The 19509-nt window shown below is 35.5% G+C and overlaps 1 protein-coding gene across 2 annotated transcripts in view; it reads left to right on the plus strand.

Moving 5' to 3' along the window:
* The window catches only part of LOC113892461 (natural killer cells antigen CD94-like), a 27549-nt gene extending 9675 nt beyond the window's left edge, over positions 1 to 17874 (plus strand). Inside the window, exons 1-7 of one of the 2 annotated variants that reach the window (XM_027541315.1) lie at positions 1468 to 1703; positions 3244 to 3339; positions 6217 to 6315; positions 7100 to 7171; positions 7736 to 7887; positions 8790 to 8917; positions 17580 to 17874. In XM_027541315.1, coding sequence (XP_027397116.1) covers positions 3246 to 3339; positions 6217 to 6315; positions 7100 to 7171; positions 7736 to 7887; positions 8790 to 8917; positions 17580 to 17700 — 666 coding nt within the window. In that variant the 5' untranslated portion in view covers positions 1468 to 1703; positions 3244 to 3245 and the 3' untranslated portion in view covers positions 17701 to 17874. Of the gene's footprint in view, positions 1 to 1467; positions 1704 to 3243; positions 3340 to 6216; positions 6316 to 7099; positions 7172 to 7735; positions 7888 to 8789; positions 8918 to 17579 lie in introns of those variants that run through there. The other variant, XM_027541314.1, reaches the window with a different exon arrangement.
* Positions 17875 to 19509: the final 1635 nt, after the last annotated feature.

Raw genomic sequence — 19509 nt, forward strand, 5'->3', positions numbered from 1 at the left:
TGATCTGATTCCAGCTGTGCTTCTTCCAGAGCAGCGTTTCTCATGATGTACTCTGCATATAAGTTAAATAAGCAGGGTAACAATATACAAGATTGCTGGGAGAAATATCAATAACCTCAGATATGCAGATGACACCACCCTTATGGCAGAAAGTGAAGAGGAACTAAAAAGCCTCATGATGAAAGTGAAAGTGGAGAGTGAAAAAGTTGGCTTAAAGCTCAATATTCAGAAAACTAAGATCATGGCATCTGGTCCCATCACTTCATGGGAAATAGATGGGCAAACAGTGGAAACAGTGTCAGTCTTTGTTTTTTGGGGGCTCCAAAATCACTGCAGACGGTGACTGCAGCCATGAAATTAAAAGACGCTTACTCCTTGGAAGGAAAGCTATGGCCAATCTAGATAGCATATTGAAAAGCAAAGATATTACTTTGCCAACAAAGGTACATCTAGTCAAGGCTATGGTTTTTCCTGTGGTCATGTATGGATGTGAGAGTTGGACTGTGAAGAAGGCTGAGCGCCGAAGAATTGATGCTTTGGAACTGTGGTGTTGGAGAAGACTCTTGAGAGTCCCTTGGACTGCAAGGGCATCCAACCAGTCCATACTGAAGGAGATCAGCCCTGGGCTTTCTTTGGAAGGAATGATGCTAAAGCTGAAAGTCCAGTGCTTTGGCCACTTCATGTGAAGAGTTGACTCATTGGAAAAGACTCTGGTGCTGGGAAGGATTGGGGGCAGGAGGAGAAGGGGACGACAGAGGATGAGATGGCTGGATGGCATCATTGACTCGACGGACGTGAGTTTGAATGAACTCTGGGAGTTGGTGATGGACAGGGAGGCCTGGCGTGCTGCTATTCATGGGGTCACAAAGAGTTGGACACGACTTAGTGACTGAACTGAATTGAAGCTAAAATAATGCTAGAATTGTCAAAATGTTTTAAGTGTTTTCTATTCCACCAAGAGTTAAATTATTTTGGGAAAATGAATTTTATTTAAATGTGAATAATTCATTGATTAGTATTTGTAGTTTTGTTTTTTAGTGACTATAGCAGATTTAAATTATTTGGGAATTAATTACCCACTAATAATAAATGCTGAGAACTGTGAAAATTTGCATGCACCATCTAATGATGAAAAATAGTACTTACGTTAGAACAGAAAGAGTTCATAAAGAGACATCACAAGTGTCTATAAATAATAGTTCCAAAATAGCATGTAAAATGTAAACATAAAATGAATGTAAAATGTAATAAAGTCCACTAGAAATAATTAAAAGCACTTGAAGCTACCTTTAAAAAAAAAAAACAATAAATGATGTATTCAAGTATGTCTGTGACAAAGCATAGGTTGAGTAAAACTGGTCTTTAGTGAAAATGTTAGGTATCTTGTGTAATTTAAGGTAAGATTGATGACATGCCCAATCTAGAGATGATACAGAGCTAAACTGAGCAGCAGTAAAACAGTTTCCTGTGTGGCTACATCCAGAGCACTCTTATTCTTGAATTCTGCTCTCACCTGTCAGAGTCTCTCATATGACAGGCAAAGGCATTATTAGCCTGTGTATTTCTTTTCTTGGCTTACTTTCTGGGCTCTTGATGATCAAAATTCTTAAATTCAAACTGCTGTGATAAAAGATAAGATTGCTTCTTCCGAGGATATAGACACACACTCTGCAAAAGTTCAGACGCTGTCTTCTAAAAATCAGGTATTTGTTAATTTCCCAGATTTCTATTGTTTCTCAACGTGTATTTTTGGAATTTTGAGTGAATTTGGATCAAATAAACTGAAGTTATAGATGCAAAGACAAACTTGTATATCAATATGTAGATATGTTTTAAAAATAATAATATAATTTTATATGATTATATATAATTTTCAATCATATATATATATACATTTATATATCTCTATAAATATCACTTGGGAGAAAAGGAAATAAAAGTATTATTATCACTGATACTATTTAATTTGACATTTTATGATACCTTGACATTATTAACTGGAATAAATTTGAGGTTTAAAGGAAATAAATGAGGAAATATAAAATTCCAAAAGGGTAAAGCATAATTAGACATAATTAAACTATGCATAAATTGGATATATTATCCTTTAGTAATAGCATAAAAATTTTTCACAATGATTCCTATCAAATTTTCTAAAATGTTTAATCATGAAAAGTATTTTTCAAATTATTTCAGATTAAAGTTTAATACACAAACTGCTACTTTTTATACTTCATATAGAAAGCTAATGAACAATTAAAGCAATAACAAAGGTTAATAAGATGTATTAAGAAATTCACAATACATTGGGGACACGTTAATGAAAGATAAGATAAGGTAAAAGGAGATAACTAATTGGATGGTGATAAACGAAAAATAATGAGAAAATTGGAAAAAGATTAATTGTTATTGGAGGATCTGGAAATTTTATTAAAGGTGGTAGAATTTGATCTGCAGATTCATTATGAGCAAATAGAGGAGGAAAATGTACTTGAGAAGGAAGAATTTGAGCAAAACACTGAAATTGGAGAAGTGCTTGTGGTATGTTGAGAAAGAACAAATGTGTCAGTGGAATTATGGGGAAAATGAAAATAAATTTAGTTGAAAGATAAGACTAGAAAGAAAGCAGGAACAGGTGAAATTGTGAAAGAATGGAAGTGCCAAGCTATAAGGATAAATTTCAGTCGAAAGAATTCAGTAAAGCCATCAGATCATCTTTTGCGTTTTTACTTATAAATAAATGATATTAACAGATTTGCAATTGTGAGTAGATAATATTTAAAAGGCCAAAAGTAATATACTATAGCAACTACTTTGTATGTGTGCTCAGTCGCTCAGCTGTGTCCATCTCTTTGTGACCCCATGGACTACAGCTCCCCAGGATCCTCTGTCCAGGGAATTTTCCCCCATGAATGCTGTAGTGGGTTGCCATTTCATCCTCCAAAGGATCTTCCTGACCCAGGGATTAGACCTGCTTCTCCTGCGTTGGCAGGTGGATTCTTTACCACTGAGCCACTTGAGAAGTCCTACGAACTCATTAAGTAACAGTTAAAAATTAATATTTCTTCATTCTTAAAATATTTTCATATTTGTAATTGTATTCTAACCAATTAGAATTCACTAGTTATTCAAATTCAATCCCAATATCATTTTATTCAATACCAATTTTACTTATGGATTTCACAATTTACATGAATTTAAAATGAATTTTTTTGTTCATTTTCTTGTATCTCTGCCTTTCAGTAATGAGTGAAGAAGTTGTAACTTACTCCGATTTGCTATTTCAACCATCATCTCAGCCACAGAGGGGACAAAGACTTGAAACTACCAAGAGAAAAGGTCTTTCATGTTTTCTACTTAAAAAATACACAGGATTTTGGGGAGGGAGGAGGGAGGAGGGTTCGGGATGGGGAGCGCATGTATACCTGTGGCGGATTCATTTTGATATTTGGCAAAACTAATACAATTATGTAAAGTTTAAAAATAAAATAAAATTGGAAGGAGATAAAGTAAAAAAAGAAAAAATATATACAAGAACTAATAAATGAAGTTAGGAAAGCTGCAGGATAAAGATCAACATATAAAAACCCATTGTATTTTTATATATGTATAATATGATATTGTATAGTCACTTCAGAAAATAAACACTTAGAAAATTTTAAAAATTAAAAAAAAAATACACAGGATTATTCATTATCATGCTTATATGCACACACACATGATCTAAATGTTTTTTCTCTTACTAAACAAAGAAAATAAGTGCTTTTGAGGGAAGATTATATTTTTCCCCATGAGAGTCATCACTGTAACTATGTTGTGAACATAATATCAGCATTTTTAGACTGAATGAAATGTTTGAGGATCGAGATATGCTGTTTATCATTTTCTATCATTTAAGATATCAACACTATATAGTAGGATATTTGGAAAATAGAGAAGTAAGAAAATGAAGAGATAATTTCATTATTCTAACGCAGTTGCTGTGAATTAGGGACTATTTTTCTTGTTTTCCTGGTTTGTGTATTTGCTGGCATAGCGTGTTCAAAGTGTACTTTTTCAAGTGCCGTGCTTCTTGATACACAAACGCCAATGTTATTAATTTACTGGTGCGTATGATTCTATAGATTCAATGATATATCTTCCTATCATTTAAAATTTGCTTTCATTTGTACTTTTCCTGTTGCTAATTTGCAATCCTCATATGTTTTAAATCAATAAGTAGAATGATTAGAAGTGAACTGCGTATCAGTGTCCTAGTTCTATTTTGTCTTACATCAAATGGATATTCAATACTTTGGCTAAGATGTATTATTTTAATGGGAACCTCAATTGATTACTTTCCAAATTTTTAGATTGTTAATTATTACAATAGAGTTTATGATATACAGATTCACCACGAGGTTAATGAAGTATTTTTAAATTTTGCTTAATATATTGTTAACAAATTTTTAAAGACCCTTTAATACCTAATACACTCTGCTTGTTATAGATTCAGAAATTGTTTTCTTTTTAAAATTCTGATGAACAATTCATCTTACCAGTGTCTGTACTTCTTATCAATGCAGTTACTAATAGATTTGTATGGGAAAATCTACTGGTTTGGGAAAACTTTATTAATGATATTATTAATTGTATGTATGTGCATATGTATGTATAAAATGACATACTTCACCAGAGTTCATATTTTACCATGGATCAAACAGAATAACTTAGAGTCATTATCCTGTCTTTTAAGTTTATTTTTACCTAACAAAGCTTCTTAGATTTTCACTGTCTATAAAGTTCTTTCACAGATGGAAATCAATTACCAAAAAACCCCACAAGGTAAGTTTCATGCTTATACCCAATGTAAAAATATAAACAGAGACATGATAGTTAAATGTTCTAGAGATTAGAGTGTGTAATTGATGGAAATCAATTTTTAGCTGAAAAGACCCGAACTATTTCTTCTTCTGATGACAACAGGTGGATTTTCTGTCCCTTCCTTTGTGGCATGTATCCTGTATTGGTGGATTTTGTGTGTGAGCAAGTTTCTTCTCTCTGCCGCAGCTAAGGTCCTCTACTTTGTACAATTTCAGGATATTGGGAAGAAGCTGGTTTTCTGTCTCTTCTCTAGAAGCAGATGGCTTTTGCCTACTGTCAATGCGGGGTACAGGGTGGGCTTGTTGTTGTTTTTTAGTCACTAAATTGTGTCTGATCCTTCATGACCCCATGGGCTTCAGCTCTCCTGGCTTCCCTGTGCTTCACTACCTTTTGGAGCTTGCTCAGACTCATGTCTATTGAGTTGGTGATGCCATCCAACCATCTCATTCTCTGTCGTACCCTTCTCCTCCTGCCTTTAGTCTTTCCCAGCATCAGGGTCTTTTCCAATGCATCTGCTCTTTGCATCAGGTGGCCAAAGAATTGAAACTTCAGCTTTGATCATCAGTCCTTCCAGTGAATATTCAGTGTTGATTTCCTTTAGAATTGATTGGTTTGATTGCCTTGCTGTCCAAGGGACTCTCAAAAGTCTTCTCCATCACCACAATTTGAAAGCATCAATTCTTTGTCCTTCAGCTTTCTTTGTGGTCCAACTCACGTATCTATACATGACTACTGGAAAAACCATAGCTTTGACTAGATGGACCTTTGTCGGCAAAGTAATGCCTCTGCTTTTTAATACACTGTCTAGGTTTGTCATAGCTTTACAGGTTTCTCAGGAGGTTGGGAAGGTGATCTGGTATTCCTATCTCTTTAAGAATTTTCTACAGTTCGTTTTGATTCATACAGTCAAAGGCTTTAGTGTAGTCAATGAAGCAGAAGTAGATGTTTTTCTGGAACAACTTTGCTTTTTCTATGATACAACAGATATTGTCAGTTTGATCTCTGATGCCTCTGCCTTGAAGTCTGCTTTTAGCCTTGAAGATTTGTTGAAATACTTTAATATGGCTTCCACTTTTCTTCCTATGCTTTGCCAAAGGTGAAGTAGAGTTTGCGTGCTGTCTTTCCATAGAGTCGGGGCTTTATCTCTTTAGAATTCAGATCACCTGATCACTTTATCAATTCAACTGCCTCATTCCCTCAATATGTTATGATTTTGTAGATTGCCTTCCTTTTCTCTATTTTTAGGATGTGAGCTACAATGCTATAGAGTTTACTGCACCTTAAACAGAAGCAGAACTCTGAATAAACATTTAGAGTTGATGTTACAAGATGTATTCATCTCTCTATATATAGATCACCCTACTCCATTTTCTTCATGGAAATATGTTGCTGTGTTTCTGTGGATCATTTGCCTGGGGCTTCTTCTGTCTGTTGGATACTTGGTCATTGAGTGTAAGTCAAAATATGAAATAGAAGTTTACTTTTCCGTTATTCACATAGTGAAATGTATTGAAGATAATACATCATTTTGATCAGTTCTATTTTTTAAAGAAGTAAATATTCTCTGCACAAAACTTAATTTCTTAGAGACATATAAAAATGTTGTCCATTTTAAAGCATATCAAGAATATTACATACTGCCTTACTGTTTGTTCTCATGTTTCCTTTACCAGAAATAACTTAAAAATTTTTTTCTCTGTGATGGACTCTGTAGGAGAGGGAGGGAGGGGATGATTTGGGAGAATGGCATTAAAACATATATAATATCATATAAGAAATGAATTGCCAGTCCAGGTTTGATGCTGGATACAGGAAGCTTGGGGATGGTGCACTGGGATGACCCAGAGGGATGGTATGGGGAGAGAGGTGGGAGGGGGGTTCAGGATGGGGAACACGTGTACACATGGTGGATGCATGTTGATGTATGGCAAAACCAATACAATATTGTAAAGTAAAAAATAATAATAATAATAATAAAATAAAAAAAAGAAAAAGCTTTCTTATACTGTTATCAGAACAATATTTCTTTCTTCTTTGATTTATGGCTGTGTAAACTTGTATATGTACTATAATTTGATTTTCATGATTATGACTTTATTACATTTAAGTTCTTTGAAGTAAATGATGCTTCATTCATCATTTTTGTAGCTCTGAATTCAGCACAATGTTTTACCTATAGAAATGTGTCATATTTTTCTTTTTGAGTTTAAAACTGACCTTTCTGAGTTCTCTTCAGTGAATAAAAAGCCATTTCACCCAGAAGGATGTCCAAGAAATAGCTCCTCCAACACGGAAGCAAATAAAACAGGTAATTTTGGATGAGTCCCTGAGTCATAATTTTATTTGCAGGAGATAAGAGACAATTAACTGTTTTGTTTAATGCATGTAACTGGATATGTGTAATGATGATGGCACTATTAAATGACAACCTGAAGTTAAATAAAATATTTCCACAAGGCATCATAATTTTGGGGCTTATCTATATGATTTCATTTATGTATTTCTTATTGTCTTATTTTTGAAACTTACAGCTTTTTAAAGATAATTATATACATATTTTATTTTCATGTGAAAACAAAGAAAGAATATTATGTTGATAATTTTAACAGTCATATACACTGAATAGTTTTCCTGACACATTTCTAATTTTGTCATTAAAAATTATTTCGTAGTATACAGCTTATGAATCTAAATGTTTTCAATGAATTGAGTTATTAACAAGAAAAATTTAACACTAAATTTAAGTGCACACAGCCTATAATGTAAAAATAAAAAAGTGTTTTTGTTTGTAGATAGTAGATTTGCTATGTCAACTTACAGATGTAATTTGCACTGATGGAAATCATTCAGTTATATTTTAAATTTTTAATAGTTTGGAAATACCCTACTTGTTCAAACAACTGGCATCAGTATGGAGAAAACTGCTACTATTTTTCCAGAAACAGTGTTCCTTGGAAGGAATGTCACCATTATTGCACCAATTTACATTCTGAATTTCTTAAGTTGAATACTGAAGAAGAGATGGTAAGGACGAGATTTTGTTTTATAAATTTTGGTATCAGAAGATTTTAGGATGACAGCAATCACTCGGGTTTTGTATTCTTCTGAATTACTTTCCATAGTGTAGTCACCAAAATCTCTGCAATTTGTAATTTTGAATGTGTACTTCAATAAAACCTGAGTGGTTTTCCTCTAGCACTTGGGGTAAAGTCTAAGTAAAATGTAGATAAGATCACTTGTAGTCTGATTTCTGCCTATTTCTCTGTCTTCTTCTGTTGTTAGGGACTCTCCATCACACTGTTCTAAGGAAAGTGTGCCATGGTCTCCAACTGTGTTGAAGTTATTTACATTGATCACGGTCCGCTTATGCTCTTTTATGTCCTTGTTCTGTTTACCTGTGACAAATTTTATTTCCTCTACCTCCTATCCCAAACATCATCTCTCAGTTAATACATCTTGTTTTAAGATTTTAGCTTACTAGACGATCCACTTGGAAAACGTCCTTAGTTCACTAAAATCTGTTAAAATTCCCTGTTAATTATTTCTCTCCTTCAATCCTGTATTTCTGTTCTTGTACCATGTGTCAATACTACTTATTACGTAAGTCAATGAATACTATTCATTTTTTCAGTGCCTAATTTGAGCAACTGCAGTTTTAAAATTTCATGCTTACTTTTAAAACCCATAACTTAAGAAAATGACTAGAATGATATATGTACCAAAAAATTTACTCAGTGAATAAATGAGTTATTAGCTCTGAGCATCCAGCCTATGGCTGAAGAATTTAGGGTTAATCCCTCCAGATTCTTTCAATATAAAGAACAGAGAATCCAAAGAGAAGTAAAATATGCATATTTAAACTATTATATTCCTCTTTTGCAAGAAAAATTCCACTTTTTGATTTACTTTCCTCTTCCTCTCTGCAGAATTTTATAATAAAATTGTCAAAAATGCAATGCGGTTTGCAAAAAGAAAAGTTTTCAATTAGTTTATACTACAGCAATAAACAACTGAACTGGGTTTGGCTAGATGATACAAAACTTATCCTGAACAAGTAAGTCTCTTGCTGTTTTAAAATTTCAGTACAGAACAATATTATTTTCTTCCATATAGAAATATTTAATGTGGATCTGGATAGCATTTATAATAGATGCACCTGTAAGAAATCAATAAGTAAAAGATAGGAAAGATGGAAAGCAAGGAATAAAATACTTAGTAACATACCAAATACTATATTAAGTTAAATATGTTCCTTTCAAAGCTCATTGAAATTGCTTATGAAGTATAATTATTTTGCATTTTAGTAAAAGGTAATTGAATAAATAAACTTGCATAAGATTACAAAGTGAGTAAGCTTCAGATTTGTCATTTTAATTTCAGTGTAGTTTGTCTGACTGTAAGACATGTGCATGTATTGAAATTTTCTTAAAATGTGCTCTCTAATTCTCCAGGACTCACCTAGTGTACTTTGTATAGTTTGCTGTCATAAAAAAATCACTACAAACTGGGTGCTTAACACAACAGAACTGTATTCTCTCAAGCAGAGGGAACAGAGGTTTTTTTTTTTTTTAATTTTATTTTATTTTTAAATTTTACATAATTGTATTAGTTTTGCCAAATATCAAAATGAATCCACCACAGGTATACATGTGTTCCCCATCCTGAACCCTCCTCCCTCCTCCCTCCCCATACCATCCCTCTGGGTCGTCCCAGTGCTCTAGCCCCAAGCATCCAGTATCGTGCATCGAACCTGGACTGGCATCTCGTTTCATACATGATATTTTACATGTTTCAATGCCATTCTTCCAAATCTTCCCACCCTCTCCCTCTCCCACAGAGTGCATAAGACTGTTCTATACAGAGGTTTGAAATCAAGATCTTGGTAGAGTTGGTTCTTTACTGGAAAGATCCTTTGTCTGAAGGAGCTTGCTAAACTTTTCCAGAGAGAACGCTAACTGTTGTTGATGATGAAAAACAATTTTTGTTCTGTAAATACTGTGGAACTTGTTTATAAAAATGTTACTGTATAAAGGAAATATAGTAAACTTCCATGAAAATACAAAATATTTGTATATTTTTACAATCCTTGGCATCATTTAAAGAAAATACAAAATATTTGTATATTTTTACAATCCTTGGCATCATTTAAAGACAAGTCAGTCCTCTGTATCTGCGGGTTCTGAATTCTCAAGTTCAACCAACCATGTAGACACAGAGGACTGCCTGGGATTTGAGCATCTGTGGACTATGTTATCTTGGGGATCCTAGAAGAATCTCCCCACTCCCCACATCCTGGGTACAAAGAGACAGCTGTCTATACCTCCAACTTCCTTTGCACCTTCTCTGCATCTCTCTGTGTATGTTGCTCTCCCATAAGGATATTCTTATTGGATTTAGGGTATAATCCAATATGGTTTCATCATGACAGTAGTCTTTTTTTTTTCAATTTTCAATTTATTTATTAAAATTTTTTAAATTTTGTTTATTTTTAATTGAAGGATAATTGCTTTACAGAATTTTTCTGTTTTCTGTCAAACCTCAACATGAATCAGCCATAAGTATACGTGTATCCTCTACCTCTTGAAGCTCCCTCCCATCACCCTGCCCATCCCACCGCTCTAGGTTGATACAGAGACCCTGTTTGAGTTCCCTGAGACATACAGCAAATTCCCATGGGCTATCTGTTTTCCATACGGTAATGTAAGTTTCCATGCTACTCTTTCCATACATATCACCCTCTCCTCCACTCTCCCCATGTCCATAAGTCTGTTCTTTATGTCTGTTTCTCCATTGCTGCCCTGCAAATAAATTCTTCAGTACTATCTTTCCAGATTCTGTATATATGTGTTAGTATAAAATATTTATCTTTCTCTTTCTGGCTTACTACACTCTGTATAATAGGCTCTAGGTTTGTCCACCTCATCAGAATGGACTCAAATGTAATTCTTTATGGCTGAGTAATATACCATTGTGTATATGTACCACTACTTCTTTATCCATTCATCTGTTGATGGACGTCTAAGTTGCTTCCTTATTCTAGCTATTGTAAATAGTGCTGCAGTGGACATCGGGGTACATGTGTCTTTTTCAATTTTGGTTTCCTCAGGGTATATGCCTAGGAGTGGGAAGGCAGGGTCATATAGTGGTTTTATATCTAGTTTTTAAAGCATTCTCCATACCACCTTCCATAATGGCTGTATGAATTTACATTCCCACCAACAGGGCAAAGAGTTTTCCTTTTCTTCACACCCTCTCCAACATTTATTGTTTGTAGACTTTTTGATGATGGCCATTCTGACCAGTGTGAGGTGGAATCTCATTGTAGTTTTGATTTACATTTCTCTAATAATAAGTGATGTTGAGCATCTTTTCATGTGTTTGTTAGCCATCTCTATGTCTTCTAGGAGAAATGTCTATTTAGGTCTTTTCCCCACTCTTTGATTGGGTTGTTTGTTTTTCTGGTATTGAGTTATAGGCATTGCTTGTATACTTTGGAAATTAATCATTTGTCAATTGTTCTATTTGCTATTATTTTCTCCAATTTTGAGGGTTATCTTTTCACCTTGTGTATAATTTCCTTTTGCTGTGCAAATCTTTTAAGTTTAATCAGGTTCCACTTGTTTACTTTTATTTTTGTTTCCATTATTCTAGAAGGTGAATCATAGAGGATTTTGCTTTGATTTATGTCATCAAGTGTTCTGCCTATGTTTTCCTCTAACAGTTTTATAGTTTTGGGTCTTACATTTAGTCCTTTAATCCATTTTTAAGATGCAAAAATCATCAAGAAAATTCTAGCAAACAGAATCCAACAACACATTAAAAAGATCACACACTGTGAGCAAGTTGGGTTTTTTTCAGGGATGCAAGGATTCTTCAATATACACAAATTAATCGATGTGATACACCATACTGATAAATTAAAAAATAAAAACCATGTAATAATCTCAATCAGTTCAGTTCAGTCACTCAGGCGTGTCCGACTCTTTGTTGACCCCATGAGTCGCAGCACGCCAGGTCTCCTTGTCCATCACCAACTCCCGGAGTCCACCCAAACCCATGTCCATCGAGTTGGTGATGCCATACAGCCATCTCATCCTCTGTCGTCCCCTTTTCCTCCTGCCCCCAATCCCTCCCAGCATCAGAGTCTTTTCCAATGAGTTAACTCTTCGCATGAGGTGGCCAATAATCTCAGATGCAGAAAAAGGCTTTGACAAAATTCAACACCCATTTATGATTAAAACTCTTCAAAAGATAGGTGTAGAAGGAAGCTACCTCAATGTAGTAAAGACCATATATGATAAGCTCACATAAAACATTACTCTCAATGGTGAAAAACTGTAAGCATTCCCCCTAAGATCAGGAATAAGACAAGGATGTCCACTCTCACCACTATTATTCAACTTAGTTTTGGAAGTCCTAGCTATAGCAATCAGAGAAGAAAAAGAAATAAAAGGAATCCAGATCAGAAAAGAAGAAGCAAAGCTCTCAGTTTGCAGATGACATGATACTATACATAGAAAACCCTAAAGATACTATCAGAAAATTACTAGAGCTAATCAGTGAATTTAGAAAAGTCACAGGATAAAAAATCAATACACAGAAATCACTTGTATTCCTATATACTAACAATAAAAGTCAGAAAAAGAAATTAAGGAATCAATCCCATTCACCATTGCAACAAAAAGAATTAAATATCTAGGAATAAACCTACCCAAGGATGGACAGGGAGGCCTGGCATGCTGTGGTTCATGTCTGACAAAGAGTCGGACACAACTGAGCAACTGAACTGAACTGAACTGAAGGAAACAAAAGAACTGTATACATAAAATTATGACACTGATGAATTAAATCAGGAGATATATTCCATGTTCCTGGGTAGGAAGAATCAATATTGTTGATCTCTATAAAATTACCAATGGTATTTTTCACAGAACTAGAACAAAAAATTTCACAATTCATACAGAAACACAAAAGACCCCAAATAGCCAAAGCGGTCTTGAGAAAGAAGAATGAAGCTGGAGGAATCAACCTTCCTGACTTCAGATTATACTACAAAGCTACAGTCATCAAAACAGTATAATACAGGCACAAAAACAGAACATAGGCCAATGGAACAAGATAGAAAGCCCAGAAATAAATCCATGCACCTATGGGTACCTTATTTTTGACAAAGGAGGCAAGAATATACAATAGGGCAAAGATGGCCTTTTCAATAAGTGATGCTAGGAAAACTGGATACCTACATGTAAAAGAATGAAATTATAACACTTCTGAACACCATACACAGTAACTCCAGATATGCAGATGACACCACCGAAAGTGAAGAGGAACTAAAAAGCCTCTGGATGAAAGTGAAAGAGGAGAGTAAAAAAGTTGGCTTAAAGCTCAACATTCAGAAAACTAAGATCATGGCATCAATCACTCAGTTGTGTCTGACTTTTTGCAACCCCATGAACCACAGCACGCCGGCCTCCCTGTCCATCACCAACTCCTGGAGTCCACCCAAACCCATGTCCATCGAGTCAGTGATGCCATCCAACCATCTCATCCTCTGTCGTCCCCTTCTCTTCCTGCTCTCAATCTTTCCCAGCATCAGGGTCTTTTCCAATGAGTCAGCTCTTCACATCAGGTAGCCAAAGTATCGGACTTTCAGCTTCAACATCAGTCCTTCCAATGAACACCCAGGACTGATCTCCTTTAGAATGGACTGGTTGGATCTCCTTGCAGTCCAAGGGACTCTCAAGAGTTTTCTCCAACACCACAGTTCAAAAGCATCAATTCTGCGCTCAGCTTTCTTTATAGTCCAACTCTCACATCCATACATGACCACTGGAAAAACCATAGCATTGATTAGATGGACCTATGTTGGCAAAGTAATGTCTCTGCTTTTTAATATGCTGTCTAAGTTGGTCATAACTTTCCTTCCAAAGAGTAAGCGTCTTTTAGTTTCATGGCTGCAATCACCATCTGCAGTGATTTTGGAGCCCAGAAATATAAAGTCAGCCACCGTTTCCACTATTTCCCCATCTATTTGCCATGAAGTGATGGGACAGGATGCCATGATCTTAGTTTTCTGAATGTTGAGCTTGAAGCCAACTTTTTAACTCTCCGCTTTCACTTTCATCAAGAGACTCTTTAGTTCCTCATTTTCTGCCATAAGGATGGTATCATCTGCATATCTGATATTATTGATATTTCTCCTGGCAATCTTGATTCCAGCTGTGCTTTCTCAAGCTCAGCATTTCTCATGATGTACTCTGCATATAAGTTAAATAAGTAGGGTGACAATATACAGCCTTGAGGTACTACTTTTCCTCTTTGGAACCAGTCTGTTTTTCCATGTCCAGTACTAATAGTTGTTTCCTGACCTGCATACAGCTTTCTCAGGAGGCAGGTCAGGTGGTCTCGTATTCCCATCTTTTGAAGAATTTTCCACAGTTTATTGTGATCAACACAGTCAAAGGCTTTGGCATAGTCAATAAAGCAGAAATAGATGCTTTTCTGGAACTCTCTTGCTTTTTCGATGATCCAGTGGATGTTGGAAATTTGATCTCTGGTTCCTCTGCCTTTTCTAAAACCAGCTTGAACATCTGGAAGTTCACGGTTCACGTATTGCTGAAGCCTGGCTTGGAGAATTTTGAGCATTACTTTACTAGTGTGTGAGATGATTGCAATTGTGTGGTAGTTTGAGCATTCTTTGGCATTGCCTTTCTTTGGGGTTGGAATAAAAACTGACCTTTTCCAGTCCTGTGGCCACTGCTGAGTTTTCCAAATTTGCTGGCATATTGAGTGTAGCACTTTCACAGCATCATCTTTCAGGATTTGAAATAGCTCAGCTGGAATTCCATCACCTCCCCTAGCTTTGTTCATAGTGATGCTTTCTAAGGCCCATTTGACTTCACATTCCAGGATGTCTGGCTTTAGATGAGTGATCTCACCATCATGATTATCTGGGTGTTGAAGGTCTTTTTTTACAGTTCTTCTGTGTATTCTTGTCACATCTTCTTAATATCTTCTGCTTCTGTTAGGTCCCTACCGTTTCTATCCTTTATCGAGTCCATCTTTGCAGGAAAGATGTACCCTTGTACCCTTGGTATCTCTAATTTTCTGGAAGAGATCTCTAGTCTTTCCCATTCTATTGTTTTCCTCTATTTCTTTGCATTGATCCCTGAAGAAGGTTTCTTATCTCTTCTTGCTATTATTTGGAACTCTGCATTCAAATAGGTATATCTTTCCTTTTGCCCTTTGCTTTTCACTTCTCTTCTTTTCACAGCTATTTGTAAGGCCTCCTCAGACAGCCATTTTGCTTTTTTGCATTTCTTTCTCTTGGGATGTTCTTGATTCTTGTCTCCTATACAATGTCATGAGTAGTTACATGTAAAAGAATGAAATTAGAACACTTCCTAACACCATACACAAAGATAAACTCAAAATGGATTAAAGACCTAAATGTAGATGTATTTATTTTTTAATTGAAGGGGATTTGCTTTACAGAATTGTGTTGGTTTCTGCCAAACATCAACATGAATCAGTCATAGGTACACAAATGTCCCCTCCCTTTTGAACCTCCCTTCCATCTCCCTCCCCATCCCATACCTCTATATATTTTCAGAACCCCAGTTTGTGTTCCCTGAGTCATACTTCAAATTCCCACTGGCTATCTATTTTAAATATGGTAGTGTAAGTTTCCATGTTACTCTCTCCATACATCCTACTCTCTCCTTTCTCCCTGTCTCCCCATGTCCATAAGTCTGTTCTCTATGTCTATGACCTCATGACATTAATCTCAATTGCATCTACAAAGAAGCTATTTCCAATTAAGGACACATTTTGAAGTTCTGGGTGGAGCTTGGATTTTATCCATGAATTCTATTCAACCTTTGACTTGGATGGTGGCTCAGATGGTAAAGAATCTTCCTGCAATGCAGGAGACCTGGATTCAGTTCCTGGGTCTGGAAGGTCCCCTGGAGAAGGAAATGGCAAATGACTCCAGTATTCTTGCTTGGAGAATCCCATGGCCAGAGTAGCCTAGAAGGCTACAGTCCATGGGGCCACAAAGAGTCAGACATGACTGAATGACTAATATTTATTCAACCTACTTCCTACATTCAAAAAAGGATTTATAGGCCTCAATTCCCATGATTTTTATTAGGGTATCTGGAACTGGAGGTATAAAATATATACTAGTGCACATGGGCAGAGGAGGCTGGTAGGCTGCAGTCCATGGGGTCTCGAAGAGTCAGACACGACTGAGTGACTTCACTTTCACTTTTCACTTTCATGCATTGGAGAAGGAAATGGCAACCCACTCCAGAGTTATTGCCTGGAGAATCCCAGGGACAGGGGAGCCTGGTGGGCCGCCGTCTATGGGGTTGCACAGAGTCGGACACGACTGAAGTGACTCAGCAGCAGCAGCAGCAGTGCACATACACAATTGTATAAAAACCAGTTTAGCAAAACCATGGGAAATACTGAACTACCAATACTCAGTCCCCAGTTTTAAGCTCCACAGTTTAAAATATAGTAAGTAATTGATAGCGCAGGCTCTTAAGTGTCTTGGATTTACATCTTGGCTCTGCCATTAGGATCAGAGTTTTTTATCCAAACATTCTGTTTTGGTTTCTATTGCATTTTCTATAAGATGTGATGAATAATAGAACCCACTTCATAGCGTAGTTGTGAAAATACCATAATTGATAAATTAAGCATGTGAAAAATGTATGGTTCTTCAAGAAAATAAAGTTATCTCTTCTCCCTCCTCCTCTTTCCTCTCCTACCCCAGGTCTTAACAGTAAATTAATGTCAAATAAATTTTTTTTTAGATGAATCTAATTTAAAAATGTGATTTCAGAACTTCCCTGGTGGTCCAGTGGTTAAGACTGTGCTTCCACTGCAGGGCATATGGGTTTGATCCCTGGTTGGGGAACTAACCTGTGTGCCATGTAGCTTGCCTAAAATTAATAATAATAATATAAAAGTAAATAACATAAAATCTAAATTAAAATAGTATTTCTACCATAAAATATTATGACTAAAATATGCAAGATTTCTTCCAATATATCCATTCTTAACAGACATGATTTTCTAACATAATTTGTGTTAAATTAAAATTTTGGATTTACTTAAAATTATGAGTGATTATGTATTCATTTCTAATTGCTGTACTTTTAGTAAATGCATGCCCCTTCTCAGGAATTATATGATATATGTCTTTAAATGTTTATAAATTGCTCTGATTCTCATTGACATATCCAAATATTTAATCTGTTAAAACTATTTTCTAGACTTATTAGTAAAGAGGAATCTGATGTTTACTCTGGGGTAAAATTTCCCAGGACAGAATGACTTGTCATTAACAATTCATGACAATTTTTTTTTTACTGTATATATAATAAAATGTTTATCAAAACACTAATGTATAAACAAAATATAGTAGACCCCTGTGAAGATGGAGGATACTTTGAAATCATCTGAGGTCAAGAGATGCAAGTCAGAATTGAAGGCATTATTTATATCCCAATTCTAGAATTAATATTAAATTTCAGATGACAAAATATTCATTATTTTATTATTAGAGAACTGGGAAAATGATGTTTCTACTTTTTTATAATATTATGCATTTAAAAAGTACAATTTTATAATATTATGCATTTAAAAAGTACAATTGATACATAAAACAATTTCAGAACTTAATGGAAAGTATTTTTTTTTTCTAGGCTTCAACTTCCAGGACATGAGAATGCTAATAATAAATGTGCACACATAAAATACGGCCGAATAATTGCTGAAGATTGCCATAGTAGTGGTTATTGTATCTGTAAGAAGACAATACATTAGATTAGATAAAATGCCTGAGATTTTCCAGTGAGATGAAAACTCACTATGAAACTATGTAAAAACGTGTTTAGCTAAAAATAGATGTCATTAAACATTGAAGTCTATGTTATTCTTTAACTTTAATCCATAATTTGTAGCAGGATTGATACAATAAACAGTATTTTAGTGACATTGGATAATTGTTGTTTAATTGCTAAGTTGTGTTTGACTCTTTTGTGACCCCATGGACTGTGGCCTGCCAGGCTCCTCTGTCCATGGGAATTTCCAGGCAAGAATACTGGAATGGGCTGCCATTTCCTTCTCCAGAGATCTTCCTGACCCACAAATCAGACTCACGTCTCCTGCATTCCAAGCACATTCTTTACCACTGAGCCACAGGGAAAGCTCAACATTGGATAGTATAGAGAAAATAAAGAATATGAGGGAACATTATTGAGATAGAAGTAAGAAGGAAATTCCTCTATTTCTGTGACTGCTGCTGCTAAGTTGCTTCAGTTGTGTCTGACTCTGTGTGACCCCATAGATGGCAGCCCATCAAGCTCCACCATCCCTGGGATTCTCCAGGCAAGAACACTGGAGTGGGTTGCCATTTCCTTCTCCAATGCATGAAAGTGAAAAGTGAAAGTGAAGTCGCTCAGTCATGTCTGACTCTTAGCGACCCCATGGACTGCAGCCTACCAGGCTCCTCCATCCATGGGATTTTCCAGGCAAGAGTACTGGAGTGGGTGCCATTGCCTTCTCCGATTTCTGGGACAGAGGTACGAAATAAATCAAGTTTTATTCAGGTCTTCCAGAACTTTCAAAATAAATTTTATCACTTTAGCCTCATGCTTTTGTTTAATTTTATATAAAACATAATTTTTTGCCTTATTATGGTCATCTATCAAAGAAATAAATAGTTAAGTAAGAAGACCCTGATGCTGGGAAAAATTGAAGGTAGGAGGAGAAAGGGACAACAGAGGATGAGATGGATGAGATGGACAACAGAGGTTGGATGGCATCACTGACTCAATGGACATGGGTTTAGGTGGACTCCGGGAGTTGGTGATGGACAGGGAGGCTTGGCATGCTGCGGTTCATGGGGTCTCAAAGAGTTGGACATGACTGAGTGACTGAACTGAACTGAAGAAAATAAAATTGTCTCATAAAATGAATCTCAAAGAAAAATTGCATTTTTGATAAGCTAGAAAATAATGGTTTAAAAGTGGTTATAGAGAATCAGGAGATGTTAAAAGTTTGTTAGCCACAAAAATTATCAATACAATGAATGAAAATGGGTAGTCTCAGTTGGAGTGGAATCAATAGTATTTATTTCATTCAAAAATAAGAATTTTTTTCCTGTCACTGGTCAGGCACTGAGTTTTAAGGACTGGAGATCCACATTTGTACAAATCAAAGAACTATGTCTACTTTCATAGAGCTTTCAAACTAAATGAGAAGACAGACATTAGTAAAATAATCACATTGGTAGATGCATAATATAAATAAAATAAGTTCTTAGAAAGGGGGAAAAGATAGTGAAAAAGGGAAAAAGTAGTTATCAGATTATAACAAAGAACTTGATCTAGACTGAGAATTTAGTGAAGAACTTCCTGATATGGAGAGCTGAGAAATTAATAATTTTATTAAAAGAAAAGAAAAGGGATCCGGGAGTTAAGAGTATTTCAGAGACAAAAAAGAAACAACCAAACAGCAGGCGGAATGAAGATCAGGGTACTGAATGCCAGAGATGGAAGGGGAAAACAATTTGATGTAATCCTGGAGGAGGAAAAAACAAAAAAAAAAAAACAACAGAAAACACAAATCTTT

Source organism: Bos indicus x Bos taurus, chromosome 5 (genome assembly GCF_003369695.1).
Source record: "Bos indicus x Bos taurus breed Angus x Brahman F1 hybrid chromosome 5, Bos_hybrid_MaternalHap_v2.0, whole genome shotgun sequence".
In the NCBI taxonomy this organism is placed as follows: Eukaryota; Metazoa; Chordata; class Mammalia; order Artiodactyla; family Bovidae; genus Bos; species Bos indicus x Bos taurus.